Source organism: Saccopteryx bilineata, chromosome 1 (genome assembly GCF_036850765.1).
Source record: "Saccopteryx bilineata isolate mSacBil1 chromosome 1, mSacBil1_pri_phased_curated, whole genome shotgun sequence".
NCBI lineage: Eukaryota > Metazoa > Chordata > Mammalia > Chiroptera > Emballonuridae > Saccopteryx > Saccopteryx bilineata.
In genome coordinates, this window is record NC_089490.1 from 394,404,590 (window position 1) to 394,421,581 (window position 16,992).

Genomic DNA, 16,992 nt, shown 5'->3' on the forward strand with positions numbered 1-16,992 from the left:
ACTAATCCCTTCATGAGGACCCTATCTTCATGACCTCATCTAAACCTAATTACCTCCTCCCAAAGACCCTACCTCTAAATACTGTCACATTGGTGGTTAGGATTTCACCCTATTAATTCTGGGGGACACAACAGTTCAGTCTATAACACATCTCCTCATTACATTTTTGGAAACTAAAAAGATGGCATTTCTTAAATGCCCCTGACTTCGATGTACTCCTCTCTTAGGGGCCAGCCTGGCCAGCCTTCAGGAAATTGAGAGAGCTTGGAACAGGACATGCTGCCGGCCGTTGCTATGGCACCTTAACCACGCTGCCTGGGCGGGGAGCACAGGCTGTTCTCCCAGCAGCCTTGACAGGAATGTGAAAACAGCAACGATGTCCCCTCAACAACCCATACTTCCCAGAGTATGAGCTTGTTTTTTGCCCTAATGGCTCTGCCTCTGATTCCAATCCACTGACATCCTTCCCAAGTTGTGCCTGGACTTCCCTAAAACACAAAGTTACGAATAGATAAGCCGGAGACAGAGACTAGAGAGGCACCCCAAAGTACTACCAGTGAGGCAGTGAAGGCCCACGGGATGCTTTCAGTTTGCCAAGAGCCTAGGAAATTTGACAATATAGTCTCCCAAATTCAAAATTAACATCACTCTTATCATTACTTAATGAGGGCCTACTTTTCATAAGCTCCTTACATTCTTTCTCTTTAAGTTTCCCAACAGTCAGACAGTGGAATTATTATTATCTATCCCCATCTGGTAGGTAAGAAAATTCAGGCTAAATAGAACTAGTTGAATTACCCATGGGAATGTGGAAAGTGAATTCTAAATGGGGTCAAGCAACTCACTAGTCCTCACCAGCTCTTTTTCTTGTGTGTTACTTCTAGTTTGTGTCATTTTCCAGATCTTGAAATTTTAAAAAGAGGAAGCAGAGGTATTTTTTAATATATCAACTGGGTGTAAGCACAGCAAGACCCATGTTTTGTGTCTTCGTAACTATTTCTTTGAGAAAGGGACCGGAAGTCTCCGAGGTTGGAGAGCAAAGCAGCAAAGTCATTCTGGCAGGAACAGCCAGTAGGAAGTTCTGGCTGACAGCTCCTCCGAGGTGACCTGGCCCACCAGCCACATCACACAAAGGACTGGGCTGCAGGAACAGGTAGGCTCCTTGGTTTGGAGCATATTTTCGGGGTGATTGCTGTCTTTTTAACAGACTGCCAATAATTAGATCTCACCTTGTCTCAGCTGCTGACCACTGGCATGGATTGGTGAGTCAATCTCCCTCTCTGGGCTTCAGCTTACTTTCTTTCCAAATAAGAGAACTGGGGGAAACCATTCTTAGGTTTTCCTTATACTTTGAGGTGGTGATTTTCTACAGTTCTCTGCATTTCCTGATGTGTCACTCAGTCTGACACAGAATCTGCTCTCAACAAACACTGTGCAATTAGATGGAATCTTGCATTAGGACTCCATCGTTCCATTCTAATTCTGTCTGAAGAAAACTGTGTGTGCAGAGGACTGGTCCTCCTAGCTATGATTTGTCTTCAAAGTGGCGATTTTAGAACTGTCTTAAAAAGTTGGGGACCACCGCAGGTTTACCTCCATATGGTAAATGTGGAAGGACAAAGGATCCGTCTCAGGCTGTGCAGTTTGGAGATGATGGTGTTGGCATGGAGAAGTCTTGTGAAACCATCCTCATGATTTCCAACACCTTTTCATCTCCCAAAACTGAAACTCCATGCCCGTTTAGCAGAAACCACGTTCTTCCCAGCCCCCGGTAGCTGTCATTCTATGGCTTTTTTTTTTAAGTTAAATTTATTGGGGTGACATTGGTTAATAAAATTATGTACAATTCTCTGATACCTCATCTGTGTAGTGCACTGTGTGCCCACCACCCAGAGCCAAGTCTTCCATCACCATATCTTTGACCTCCTTTACCCCCACCCCCGCCCCTCTGGTCATCACCATCCTGTCGTCTGTGTCTATGAGTTTTTGTTTGTTTGTTTTCTTGTTTGTTCATTTGTTGCTTTCAGTTTTATGTGTCTCTATGAATTTAAGAATTCTGGGTGCCTCACAGAAGTATAACCATACAATATCTGTCTTTCTGTGACTGGCTTATTTCAGTTAGCATATTATATTCAAGATGCATCCATGTTGTAGCATGTGTCAGAACTTACCATGTGGCTTTTAAATATAGGATTGTTATTGTTTATACGTACTGGTGTCAACAATGTCCACAGATTAATGCTGCGTGCAAAAAAGACTTGTAACTGACATGGATAGAATGATTTGTTTATGAGGAATTATGAATGTATATAAACATATATGAAGAAAGAGGAAGCAAGATAAGAAATGAGAAAAGGAAAATGGGAAGGCCGTGTATAAACCAGTAGTCACTGCGTGGTAGTTAAGATATAAGGGAATTTTTTGTTTCCCTCTTTGAACCTTACTTCCTTTTTTATTGTATTTGCTATACTGTATTATGCATTCTTTTCAACAAAACAGACAAAAAATAATAAAAGAAGAGAAATGTCCATGGTATCCGAGAGCGCAGTGAGCTAGAGACTCAGCTGGGCCTCCAGGTCCCACCTTCAGGCTTAGACTCAAGAACATTCTGTAGTCCTTGGGGATGGGAACCGAAAAACACAGCAAGGAACTCAGAAGTACTACTGAGACTTTTAAAAAATCCTTAGATTGGGGTCAATCTTTAGTTTTCTTTCTTCCCAATTTTATTTTTCTATTTTTTTATTGTAGTAAAAACACTTCGTGTAATATTTACCCTCTTGACAGCTTTTTAAAAGTACAACACAGTATTGCTATCTAAAGGCACAATGTTGTACAGCAGATCTTGAGCTTATCTTATGTAATTAAAACTTTATACATGTTGCACAGCAACTCCCCACTTCTCCCTTCCCCAGATCCTGGCAATCACCATTCTCACCTTTGCTTCTATGAGTTCAACTATTTTCCATACCTTATATAATTTTAATTATGCAGTATTTGTCCTTCCGTGAGTGGCTCATTAGCACAACGTCCTCAATATTAGCCTTAAAAGAAAGAGAAAATCTTGCAATATGTGACATATGGATGCACCTTGAAAGACTGGTTATTAATACAAGAAAGAAGAAAGGGCCTAAAGCATATTAAACTACAGAAGCAAGGCAGAAGCCAAGTCACCAGAATATGGTAACAACTCTGGAGCGAGAGACCATCAACCCACATTCTCTAAGCTCAGAAGTGGCACTGTGAGCCAACATGGAGCTGATGAGTGACAACCAGTGGACTTCAGCTCCAAGGGAGGAAGGAAAGGATATGGGCTTGAGGATCATGTGCAGCTGGATGGCAGGCCCAAACCTACAGCATGTAGAGGAGCTCTGACATTAGACGGCCCAGGTTTAATCTTGCCTTCATTACAGGCTAGGTCCGTGATGGCGAACCTATGACACATGTGTCAGCATTGACATACGTAGCCATTTTTGATGACATGTGGCCACATACCAGAGAAGGACATTTCATCCTCGGCTCCTGCACGGCCAGGTGCTGTAGCTGAGGATAAAACATTTGCTGTAGTGTAGACACTCTGTGCCGGAGGTCTTGTAGGCCAAAACAACAGAACTCTGGCACAGAGCGTCTAGTTCTGGGACTTCCGGTTAGGCCGTTAGGGGATCTTTGACCTTACTTCCGGCTGGCGGAGCAGGGAGCAGTGGAATGCTGCGGGGACGCATCTCTGGGGGCCCTGTGATCATCATCACCAGCAACCACATAACCACAGCAACTATCATCCAGTCTACTGTTCTGGGGTGTTGTGGATTTCTAATTGACCATCATTACTGAGATAAGTGAGGGGGAGGCTGAGAGAGGCGAGGGCCTGTGCTATGGGTGCCGTTTCCCGTCATTAGAAATAGCGGCAGCCATCTTAATTTACATAAGATGCAACTTGCCAAATTTCAAGACAGCATCTGGGCTCAGGTGTTTGTCGACTTGAGGTCAAAGCTTGAGAATCTGGAAAGGTGCCGCTTGCAGAATCAAGAGGAGTGCCACTACGAACAGGAAATTTGGAATGCCTGGAACTGATTACCAAACACTTTTAGCACCCTGAAAAATATGGCAATGGCTTTACTCACAATTTTTCCCTCTACGTACTTTTGTGAGACCTTATTCTCAGTGTTAAATAATATCAAAACCAGCAAAAGATACAGATTGACAGATGAAGTTAGCAGCTCTTGCTTGGGCTTGAAGTGTACAAAATACCAACCTTCAATTGAAGATTTAGCCAATGAAATTCAGCAACATAAAAGTCACTAATAGGCAGGTTAGTTAAAGAATTCACCCTTCCCCTCACTTATCTTAGCTCACGGCACCCTACACAAGTTAAATAATATCAAGACCAACAAAAGAAACTGACAGATGAACAAAGAAGTCACTAAGCAGGTAAGTTAAATAATTAGTTTTTGGTTTATTAAATTGTTATATATTACAATTATACATTTTTGTTATTTAAACTATAAATATTGCAAAAATATGGGGTTTCTTCTCGAAGTGACACACCACCTGAGTTATGCTCGGTTTTTTGGTGAATTTTGACACACCAAGCTCAAATGATTGCCCATCACTGGGCTAGGTGTACCATCTTGTGCAAACTAACTGGTGTGTTTAAGCTTCATTTTTCATCTGCAGACCTCAGACGAAAGCCTGTTAGCTTTCCGACGCCTTCCCTGCCTCCCATATTCAGTTTTGTTCCTGAAGGACAGGTCAACCCTTGGGCAATGGAGAAAAATCCTGCAAAATCTAGTTTCTGGGAGTTTCATATTATGACATCAAACCTTGGGTGCTAACTGAATTCACTCTTCCAGAGTCATCAGCAGCATGTTACCACCGCCCACGACCAAGAAAGCCTTTGGCTGCCTCACTCCACAGGACATGATAATCCCCAAAAGACAGGACCCCGGACACAGCTACCAAAGAGGCGGTAAACTGCAGAATGATCTAGAAAAGGAAGCTACAGTTCTTGGAGTAAGTGCACTTCATTATAAGGAGCACACTGGGGAAATACTGTGAATGTGTCCTGACTACCGATCTACAATGGATCGGGGGTAGTCTTTCATTTTTTTCTGTCTGACTCCATGCTCAGACATGGAACGGGGCTTTATGGGAAGGCGATATCCTTCCAGGCCTTTCTGTACACTGTCAAAAACCACTGGGTCTTTTCCACCTGAAATCTACACAATAAAGTCTCTTATAAATTGTCCTTAATATAGTAGAGATATTGATTTAACCATACGATTTTACTCAATATGATCAAATCTTATTTTGAGCTTATTTCTTAAGTACTTTGAGGTGAGACAGCCTGGACTAATCTTACCATGCACTTTCTCCCTGTTCACCTGAGTGACGCCCCCATGTCCTGGGCCATCATCCATCAGATCCAGGACTTGCACTCCCACATGGTTCTGGATATCCCATCCCCCTAAAGATCCAGCCCTTACTCATCGCCAGCTTTGAAAACCTGCCTGGCTGTGCCTTCTGGGATTCTGGGGCAGTTAACAGCGTAATCCTCTTCTGCCCCAGGTTTTGGTTTTGGTTTTGTTCTGTGTTTGCTTGTTTTGTTTTGTTTTCCTCAAAGGCCTCTTCATCCATTGTGCAGAGAGAAATCTAACCCCGAGGGGACTGTTCCCACTGCAAACCTCACTTCTAGGCACGAAAGTGACGACAGTGTTTTCCTAGCTTCTCCTGATACTTCTAGATCAATCTTTCCCTCTCGTCTCTACTCCTACTTTAGGGTTTCGAGTCATCCGATTAGGTAATTGGCCGTTTGTGAGGGTTTGTACAAGTTATTTCAACTCCCAGTGCCTCATTTTTCTTATCTATAAATAAGATGAGATTTAAAGCCAGAATGTAGAAAGTGTTCAACAAATCTAGACTATTATTAGTATCTTGGGTGCCATAAAATAGTAATTCTTATTACATTCCAACGGTGAATAAGATGATTTATAGCACTAAAGAATTCCTGTTCTATTTTTTTTCATTGACATTGAGCCTTTTATTAGCATTCCCTTGGTAAGTTTTCTAACTATATCCATCTAACCAAACTGTTGTTCAGAAAAAATTTTCTCCATCTGCTCCTCTTAGAACCATAAGAATTTTGTCAACTATCTTTTTCAAAATAAAGTTACAAATGTGCATTTAATCACTCCTTGATTTGCTAGTTCAATAATCAGATCAGAAAACAAAAGATGTTAGTTACACATGAATTTCTCTTAAAGAATGTCTATTGGCTCCTTATAAGACATTTTTCCTTTTTAATATAACAAATTATAACACTTTAATATTCTTCATAATTCACAATGTACTTTTATCTATTTAAAGTATATTCTAGAATTTTCTCTCTTGTCTCTTATAGAGTATCCAGATCCTGTGTTGCTTGACGATTTCAAGTTTGGGAGCCATTCTTGTTTTTGCTTCCTACTCTTCCCACCTCAAGCCAGCAGTTTGCACCATGTTAATGTCCGGATACCCATTTGTAGGAACTCTCTTTGTGAGTAGAGTGGGATCTCAATGAGGGGATATGCTCTATAAATATTAATAAGATGCTGAGTCAGGGAGCACCTTAGACCCAAGAGGTGGAGAGGAAGGAGAAAAAGGCCAAGGCCTTCAACTTTTCCTCTCTGCTATCATCTCACATCCTGTCTCTGTAATTCAGGAAGAGCAGCGAGGGGCTTAATCTGCCATCCTGTGTGAGCGTCCCAGGGAGTGAGTGGATAGGACGGGAAGCAAGAGACTAATGCAATGAACACACCAGAAATTCTTGCCTGGCTTTAAAGCAGGCCTCTGGAAAAGAGGAGGATTTTTCACATTCTCTGTGAGCCTTCAACAAGGCCGTGGGATTCCCTCCAGTTTAAGAATATTCTACCTGTCAGGTAGAAAGTGAAAAGGTCATTTTTAAAATAAAATGAACACAACTGGTAGATTCCACGGGTTTGCAGAAAATTAAGCCAGCAATGGTAACATTCTTGGGAACAAGGGGTGCTCCTGTTGTGTTCAGGGCAATCCTGAGCGCTTGGAAAATGAATTTTGCTCTCTTCCACCTAATGACTCATGAAGAAAGGCCCAGTGGATCTTTTTTTGGACACTCACGAGGACCTAGTCTTACCTCCCCTACACACTTCTTTTCTATGTAGTATCCCGTACAAAGGATAAAAAGGCACACGCTCTGGGCAGATGAATTTTACCAAAGCATCACCTCTGTATGGACACCATCCTTGTGGAACACAAATGTGCACCGATGCAAGAGGCCGTGCTCCTGCATCCAAAGCATAATTTGTCCTCGAGTTTTCTATCTAGTCAGTAGTTGTGGTTTCTACATTAGAATTAACTCATGCTGGACCCTCTTTGTGACAACCAGATTCCTAAGCCACGGCTTCACCAACATGTTAGCTTCTCAGAATACGCTTTTCCCACAAGCTGGATCCTCAACACCACTGGGAAAATACTGACTTCTGGGGCTTTATGATGAAAGATTGTTCACATCTGACCTGCACTTCCCACTTTTCTCCACCCCAGTCTCACCCAGGCTACCTACTCCAGTGGCCGGAAGCCCTCGTGTTTGTGAACCTTGCTCCGCCAAGTGCTTCTGACGGCTGCTTCCATCTTTCTATCCCTTCACCTCACTGGCATTTCTCAACTGCCTGTCTTTTAGTCTTCTGAGTTTTTTTAAACACACGATGTTTACGTGAAATTACTTTAGATGGTGAAACATTGCAAACAGTGAAATGCAAGAATAAAGATGATTTAAGGAGAAAAATCTTACAAGATGATGTTTAGTAAAACACACTCACACACAAACAAAAACACCCCATGATTTACAATCAAATTCAAGGAACAAAAGCCACACACATACACTGTACTTACAGTCCGATTCTGTGATGAAAAAGCAGAGCCCTAACAATAAATATAGATAATGAAGAAAAACACACATCTATTAAAAACAGTTGGTTCTGAGCAGGGAGTTTCCCGATGCTTCCATCTCACATCAGGTACTTTGCACATACAGCTTCTAGACCAGTGGTCCCCAACCCCTGGGCTGCAGACTGGTACTGGTCTGTGGGCCATTTGGTACCGGTCCGCAGAGAAAGAATAAATAACTTACATTATTTTCGTTTTATTTATACTTAAGTCTGAACGATGTTTTATTTTTTAAAAATGATCAGATTCCCTCTGTTATATCCTTCTAAGACTCATTCTTGACGCTTGTCTCGTAAGTTCAAAAATTATATTTAAAAATACCACAGTTTTTACGCCAGTTGCATAATTTTATCTTGTGCATTTATCCGTCCCACCCTAAAGGCTGGTCCGTGAAAATATTTTCTGATATTAAATCGGTCTGTGGCCCAAAAAAGGTTGGGGACCACTTTTCTAGACAACTGTGGCCTGCTGCAACCATTTAGCTTCCTTAAACCTCTGCTGTACAGAGATTTCTAGATCAGACACAAGGCATGGGTTAGTATCAACCTCATAATTTATTACACTCTCTTTCCTCCACGAACACCTCTTCTCCAGGCTTTTTCAGCTCCTAGTGATTGCCACTAGCATGAATCCAGTCCCTTGGGCAGCTGCCGATTCTTCAAAATCAATGTAAACCCCCCGAGGGCAGAAACCAGGCCTCTCTACCCATGTGGACCCACACCATTCCTACGGTGTTATCTTCCTAAAACTTTCACATTACTGACTCATTGAGTGGTTGACACATTGGCACAAAGCAGATGGGCTGATTATGTCTCTCTTTTCTGAGCAGTTTGCCATGTCTGGATTCCTCTCCATTATCTCTGGGAAAAAACCAACTTCACCCTTTGTAAGTATAAGAACCATCGAGGGGCCCTGGCCGGTTGGCTCAGCAGTAGAGCGTCGGCCTGGCGTGCGGGGGAACCGTGTTCGATTCCCGGCCAGGGCACATGGGAGAGGCGCCCATTTGATTCTCCACCCCCCACTCCTTCCTCTCTGTCTCTCTCTTCCCCTCCCGCAGCCAAGGCTCCATTGGAGCAAAGATGGCCCCGGGAGCATCCCCCCTGGTGGGCAGAGCATAGCCCCTGGTGGGCGTGCCGGGTGGATCCCGGTCGGGCGCATGCGGGAGTCTGTCTGACTGTCTCTCCCCGTTTCCAGCTTCAGAAAAATAAAAAAAAAAAAAAAAAAAAAAAAAAAAAAATTTGTCAAGAACCATCGAATCTCGCTGGTTGGTGTAAAAGGAACTTCAGCATTAATGATTCTAGTTCAAAACCTCCATTTGGCCATTTAGGGAAATAAGTCTCAGCGGAGGTGAAGGAGCCCAAGCTCTTCCCGTTGGCTCACTGGCAGAACTCGCAGGGAAGCCCGGATTCCTTGCCTTCTGGACCGGGGCTCTTCCCCCTACAATGTGGAGCTCCTGGATCATAGGCCAGACTTGGAGGAGGTTACCTCCATTGCAAAGAATGGAAATCGTTACATGTACCAAGGACTCTTTAAAACTTGTTATCTTGGCCCTGAATAGGGTAGATGACCATCCCAACTAGATCCTAGAGGTTCTTTTTTTTTTTTTTTTTTAAGAAAAATCTACCTAATAATGAGTCAGTTTCCTTAACTGGCCTGGCCAGGGGCAGAGGTGTGTGGGCTTCGATCCTCCCCGGTTCTCTCCTCCATTTGCCAGGAACAAAGAATTGTCAGACTATAGCCAGTTTCTGGATCAAGGTCAGGAGTTTGAGGGTAGGGGGTGGAAGCAGCTGAGGTCTTTGATCTTCTCCATAGCAACCTTCCCCTCTCCCCTGACACACACCTACAAGGATGACTTTGGGAAGAGCCGCACCCTGACTCAGGAAGAGCCAGGGTCTGGTTTGTTAGCCATGGATGAGAGCATATAAGGTGTATGAGGCTGGTATATGCTCCTGATGCTTGAAGGTGGAGTCTGAACCTCAAAACCAGTGCACAGGGTTTTGAAGAGTTTACAGCATTGGATGGAGTCAGAATTCTGGACTTGAAGGAAGCTTATACTCCTGCCCCAGCTCTGTCCCTGATCCTTCTGTATGCTTGGAAACGTTCTGCTTTCGCCTGACCGGGCGGTTGCACAGTGGATAGAGCATCGGACTGGGACATAGAGGACCCAGGTTCGAGACCCCGAGGTCACCAGCTTGAGCAAGGCTCGCCAGCTTGAGTCCAAGGTCATTGGCTCGAGCAAAAGGTCACCTAGTTTGCTGTAGTCCCCCAGTCGGGGCACGTATGAGAAAGCAATCAGTGAGTAACTAGGATGCCGCAACGATGCCACAATGAGGATGCTTCTCGTCTCTTTCCTTTCCTGTCTGTCTGTCCCTATCTGCCCCTCTATCTGACTCTATCTGTCTCTGTCACACACACACAAAAAAACGGTTTCTGTTTTCTCTGGGTGTCAGTTTTCTTATGTACAAAGTATAGGAGATGAACAAGTGGATCTCAGAGGTGGCTTCCCAAGTGCCCTGAATACACTGAAAGGAAAACCTGTACTTGGGATGACCAGATACTATATGGGCTCCACATGTGGGCTCACTACCCACATACATGACAGCTGTGGGCCAAGGTGCTGTCCATTCACTCTGTTCTTCCTTCCGGGACTCAGGCCTTCAGGACCCATCTAGCAACTGGGCCCAGGGAGAAGAGGACAGGGCAACCACCCTCTCCAACACACAGTAGCCTACAGTGATGCTCAGACAGGAAAGAGCGTGCACTGGGGCCCTGGGACAGAACCTGGCACATCAGTGTCTTTGGAGAGGAATCACATCCTGTGAAAACCCCTTTCTCCAAAACGTAGACTGTGACCCAGGAGTGAGTGTGGTGAATGAGGTCCTCATAGTCCTGATTCTATGGAATGAATTCCTACTTCTCCAATTTGCTTCTGCCTTTTCTCTGAAGCTAGTTCTTAATGGAAGAAGCTATAGACTAGTCTTCCCAGGAGGGACCAAAGGCAGGTTCCAGAAGCTTCTAGGATGATTCTAAGTCTGTTGAGGAAGTCAAGGGAGATATTGGCGATACCACTTCTGTCTTTAGTGCTGCCGAGAGTCAAGGAGCCAGAACCCCTCTCCTAAAGCGGACTTATTCATCGATTCTCTCATTCAACAGGCATTACTAATTCTATGAGGTGATAAGCTAGATAGTGAGGAGAGTTACAGAGATGAATGAGGCATGAGTATGTGCCCACTAGGAGTATGCAGATTAGAGGGGAGGCAGACCTGGGAAGCTCCGTGGCTGTGCAGTGGGCAAGAGGGAGACAGAATCACGTGCTGCTTCTGCGTGAGATCCCAGTGCAGGCTTTCTCTTCTAGGCCGTGAGCAGCCTGATCTCCAACGCACTGAGTTCTGTGGTGGCTGGGACGGGCCTCTTCCTCCTCACTGATGGCCTGGTAACCCTGAGGGAAGCCTCTCAACTGTGTGACTTAGAAAAGGAGTATCTCTCCTCAGTGCCTTTTTCGGGGTACTATTATTCAGTGTCTGAAGTCAAGGACTGTGTCCAGGATGGCGTCAGTCTAAGAGTAAGTACTTTCAGATTGACTGTCCAGTCACGTGAAATCTCTGTTTCCACTTTGCAAAGTCTGGCTTTTTCTGTAGTCCCTCACCCTGTTGGTCTGAAGGCCTGGAGGCAGATAGAGGAAAAAAAATTATGGTTGAAGGAGGCTCATCAGCAGACTGCATAATACGGGGAATGCATTGTGCAAAGTTGAAAAAGGAAACCAGGAAGGGATGTGGGCAGTCCACATGAGTAGTGCTTTTAAATAAAATAATAACAATAATTATCCTATTCTCAGTAGGTTTAGATCTTAAAGTGCCGTTGTTTGATAGGCGTTTTTCCCCCTCGATGAAATATTATAGAAATATCCCTCTTTATTTGAATTTTACTTGATTTGGAATGAATGTATCCTACATTAAGTTAGATACGGATTTTGAACCTGAAACCCAAACAAATAATTATTATACTTTAGCCTTATAGCACTGGCAGAACGAGAGGAGGCTGGGAGATGGCCTGTGATTCAACTCCTAGCAGAAACGCCAACATCTCCGGGCAGCATTTCCTTGCCTCCTTTCCTCCAAACTTGTCACCACCCACTTGCTGTTGGTGACAATCTTGGCTTAGTCAGTCCTCTATATACAGGCTCCAAGTTTAGAATCATCAACTCTGGCTCTTTAGGAGAAAGAATTCCTCCCTTGTGACTCCTCCTGGGAGGAGCGAGGGAGACAAGGGCACTCTCTCTCATTCCCGGGGACCTAGCTATCTCGTGAATCTCAGAGACTGTGCGCCAAGTTTCCAGACTCAGCCTTCCGTGGCTCTGCCTGTGTGACCCAGAGGTGTCCATAGCAACCCCTTTGATTCAGGAGCTTGAGGAAGAGGAAAAGCACAGAGAACCATCTGGTTAGGGACCTGCACAAGGATGCGGAGGAAATCATAGAATACTGGTGCAGGTCAGACGTTAGGCGAAGCCATGGGGGCAAGAGAACAGCCTCTTCAGTGGGATGGTGGCAGCTTAATTGAATGAAAACTCATCTTAGTATTTCAAACTGGAGTCAGAGAGAATTTCCTGCAACATCAGAGGAGTTGCATCACGGTAGACTGAGCGGATTCGAAGGCTCACTCTTTCTTTATTAATGCAGAGATAACCTGGCCAGAAGTAACATTAAAGAGTATCAGTTATAGAGACCCAAGGTTGGAAGGAGCAAGGAAGGGAGGGTGAAAGGAAGAAAGATATCAAGGAAGAAAAACATTATAGGTCCTAGAAGGTAAGAAAAATGCCAAAGCCAGATGGCCAAGCAAGAGCTAAGAGCAGAAAAGACCACAGGTGGCAGGGGTGGCGGCCATGGACTTCCAGTGCCCAGGACAGCACTCGAGGCTCCGCAGAAAGCAGAGAGCACACACAGCGCCCTGCAAGGCTGGCAAAGCTGGGACAGAGTATCTGTGACAACAAGACACTGCCCAACGCACTAAGACACTTTAAGAAACTGCCATAAAGGTCTCTAAAAGGAAGTAATCTCACCGAGTCTTGTGCAGATATGGCATCCAAATCCAAAATTACAGATAAAAGAGAGGGACCTCGAATAAAGGAATTCACTGGAAAACTTCCTGGATCTGTGAGACTCCTCAGGTTCTATCAGAGTTAAACCTAAAATTATTATCTAGGGAGACGCCCATAAACCCAACTTCTGGGCCTCCTACACATCAAAGAACTCCCATGCCCCCCACACTGAAATAACCTAAGAATAAAAAGATTTCGTAAAACGTAAGAAAAAAATGGGGAACAGCAGCAAATGGAGCAAACAAAAGTCAGTTGCCCAAGAATAAGAGATTATATAATAATTTGAAAAAGGGGATAATGAAAATATATTTAATTGATTGAAAACACACGAGAAAGGAATTGAATCCAAAATTAAAGAACAGGACAGTAAGAAAAAAAAAGGACAACTAGATTTGAAAATGAACTAACTGGTGTAATTAGAACTGAAAATTATAATATTTGGTGTTAAATGCTTAGCATGTCAGTCAAATAGCGGAGACAACATGGTCGAAGACATAAACAGTGAAATGAAATATAGGTCTGACTAAATCACACAGAACACAACAGATTAAGATAAACATTTAAAAAATATGAAAGGAAAATGAAAACACGCAGACGATACAGTGAAGTGAAAAGGTTTAACACGTGTCTAATCTGAGCACCACGGGGACAGCGCGCGAGAGAGGAAGTACGCGGAGGCATCACTGAACACCTGTCAGACTTAAAAAAAGACATGAGGCTTCGGGCTGAAGGAACGCACCCAGACCACTGCAGGATACATGAGAACAAATCCACACCTAAACACATCATGACAATAAAAAGCAGGGGAGGGGAGGGGAGGGGAGGGGAGGGGAGGGGAGGGGAGGGGAGGGGAGGGGAGGGGAGGGGAGGGGAGGGGAGGGGAGGGGAGGGGAGGGGAGAAGAGGGGAGGGGAGGGGAGGGGAGGGAAGGGGAGGGGAGGGGAGAAGACGGGAGGGGAGGGGAGGGGAGGGAAGGGGAGGGGATTAGAGGAGAGGGGAGGGGAGGAGAGGAGGGGAGGGGAGGAGGGGAGGGGAGGAAGGGAGGGGGAGGGGGGAGGGGAGGGGAGGGGAGGGGAGGAAAGGAAGGGAGGGGGATGGGGAGGGGGGAGGGCAGGGGAGAGGAGAGGAGAGGAGAGCCACTAGAGATAAATGAAAGATTACTTTTATCTCAGAATGTGGGCCACCAGGGGCTTGAGATGAAACTGCTCATTTCCCTTCTTAAGAGATCCAAAGCAGAAAGCAGAAGAGAGAATGAAATAATTTCCTCTGCCCCCTTTTCTCTCCACTGCTGGAACCTGCACACACACCCCCTCCTCTCAGTCAGGCACAAGGGCTGGCTGATGGCACCAACCATCCCTGTCTGTCCTGATTTGCAGGGTGTGCTGGTGATGATGGTCACCTTCACTGTCCTGGAGCTCTTACTAGTGGCATACTCTTCTGTCTTTTGGTGGAAACAAGTCTACTCCAACAACCCTGGCGTGAGTACTCTGACATGTCACATGATACCTGCTGGGTCCCAAGATTTGAGCTATAATCATCCAGGTCTAACAGGAGAAGTCAATTATTGGGTACACGTAGAAGACAACTTTTATAGTGGGAAAAGGGTTCGATTAATAGGCTTCTTTATGATGACACTCTGGTTATCTGAGATCAGTTGGCGTCTATTGGGTAGCAAACCATTTAGAGAATCACTTAATATGAAGCTAGGCAACTTTAGAAATTGCCTGGCTCAGTCCCTTGTAAAAGCACCAAGTCAGGGCCCTGGCCGGTTGGCTCAGCGGTAGAGCATCGGCCTAGCGTGCAGAGGACCCGGGTTCGATTCCCGGCTAGGGCACACAGGAGAAGCGCCCATTTGCTTCTCCACCCCTCTGCCGCGCTTTCCTCTCTGACTCTCTCTTCCCCTCCCGCAGCCAAGGTTTCATTGGAGCAAAGATGGCCCAGGCGCTAGAGTGGCTCTGGTCGCAACATGGCGACGCCCCGGAGGGGCAGAGCATCGCCCCCTGGTGGGCAGAGCTGTCGCCCTTGGTGGGCGTGCCGGGTGGATCCTGGTCGGGCGCATGCGGGAGTCTGTCTGACTGTCTCTCCCTGTTTCCAGCTTCAGAAAAAAAAAAAAAAAAAAGAATTATATTAAAAAAAGCACCAAGTCAGGCCCTGCCCGGTTGGCTCAGTGGTAGAGCATCAGCCCAGCATGAGGATGCCCTGGGTTTGATCCCAGTCAAGGCACACAGGAGAAGTGACCATCTGCTTCTCCACCCCTCCTTCCTCTCTCTTTGTCTCTCTTCCCCTCCTGCAGCCAGGGCTTGATTGGTTCAAGCACATCTGCCCTGGGCACTGAGGATGGCTCCATGGAGCCTCCACCTCAGGCGCTAAAAATATCTCAGTTGTGAGCATGGCCCCAGATGGGTAGAGGATTGGCCCCAGATGGAGGTTGCTGGATGGGTTCCAGTCAGGGCTCATGTGGGAGTCTGTCTCTCTATCTCCCTTCCTCTCACTTGGAAAAGAAGAAAGAAAAAAAAACAAAGCACCATGGCTCAGATAAAATCACACGGAGAATGAATAATCCAGACTTGAGAACTTGCATCTCCTCCCCCTTGCCAGGAATAGCCGCCAGGCTCACTAGCCCAGTTCCCTGCTAACTGAGGAGATGTTACTAGGGCATCTCTGTTCTGTTTACGCTTCCTCTGTTCTTCCTTCCTTCTTCGTAGGTCTTGACATTTACAGTTTAAAAATACTCTTCTGAAGCTTTAGTAGAAAAGAAAAGAGAATATTTAAAAGGACTGGATAAATGATGATTTAATTATGATCTTATCAGGAAATGGTAACAATCAGAACGGCATTTGTGGGAACTAATATTGATGCAATGATATATTATGGGAAAGTTGGGAGAGCTACTACCCTACGACATTGAGGGGGAATGCGTTAGAAACACGTATTTGAAAAGCCTCCAAAATTAGAGTTTAAAGACGATTAACAAATTTTATCTCTCCTAGAGCTCATTTTCCTCACTTCAGTCACAAGATCCTATCAAACATGTAGGATTTCTTCAAGGTCATGGATACAAGTAACTCTTGGCCTTGGAAGAAAGAGAAGAAGCCCCGTGCTCACGGAAAAGTGTCATTAGACTTCGCTGACATTTCAGCCATTTTAGAGTTGGGAAGAAACTGTTTTAAAAATAGCTTTTGTTTTATATTTTGTCAGTATGAGTAATTTTATTGCTCTTGAAGATAATTTCTCAAAATCCCAAGTCAGTAAAATTTTATTACCCTATCTTCCAAAATGGCCATAAAATTTATAAACTTTTTTGGATAAACTGGACAGAAAGTGGTTGTCCATCCGTACAGAAGAGGAGTAAAAGTGCTCTCTTGCGCGAGTGTGTATTGGCTAAGTTGTGTATTGGCTAACTGTCAGGACACTGATTCTGTATTATTTTTACATGCATATTGCTTAAATAACAGTTACTAGGATTGCAAGAACATTTTAATTAAAAATACTTAAAAAATATATGGTTCAACTTCTGTCAATTGAATGAATTAAATTTCTGTCGATTAAATACAGCTCAATGTTCTGTCTCATTTCATGACGTTATTATTAAATATCTGGATTCTAAGATAGTTAATCACAATGCTCTCTCCCATTTGAGTTCTAGACCAAATAAGAAGACATAGAGAGATAATATCAACTCCATTACTGTACTAGAGTAAACAACCTGACATATATCTACTATAGAGATTTCAAAGATTGTCCCTGGGTATAGATCTTGGGTCTTATCTCAGAGGAAATATGAAACAGAAGTACACATGTATTTTTTTCAAATGATATGTACAAAAATGTTTATAAAAGTCATACACATAATAGTCCCCAAAGATAAACTATCAAAATAAACAGTAGAAGAGACAGATGAAAATTGTTGTATATTTAGACTATAGAGTACTATACAGCACT

The 16,992-nt window shown here is 44.4% G+C and overlaps 1 protein-coding gene across 1 annotated transcript; it reads left to right on the top strand.

The window, feature by feature from the left end:
• The first annotated feature begins 977 nt into the window (after positions 1 to 977).
• On the top strand, positions 978 to 16,604 carry LOC136320870 (membrane-spanning 4-domains subfamily A member 7-like). The gene is given in 8 exon segments (XM_066254009.1): positions 978 to 1,153; positions 4,848 to 5,007; positions 6,395 to 6,529; positions 8,786 to 8,842; positions 11,312 to 11,518; positions 14,427 to 14,528; positions 16,041 to 16,083; positions 16,086 to 16,604. Coding segments are annotated over 7 exon segments (777 nt in total). The 5' UTR covers positions 978 to 1,153; positions 4,848 to 4,860; the 3' UTR covers positions 16,172 to 16,604.
• The last annotated feature ends 388 nt before the right edge of the window (positions 16,605 to 16,992 follow it).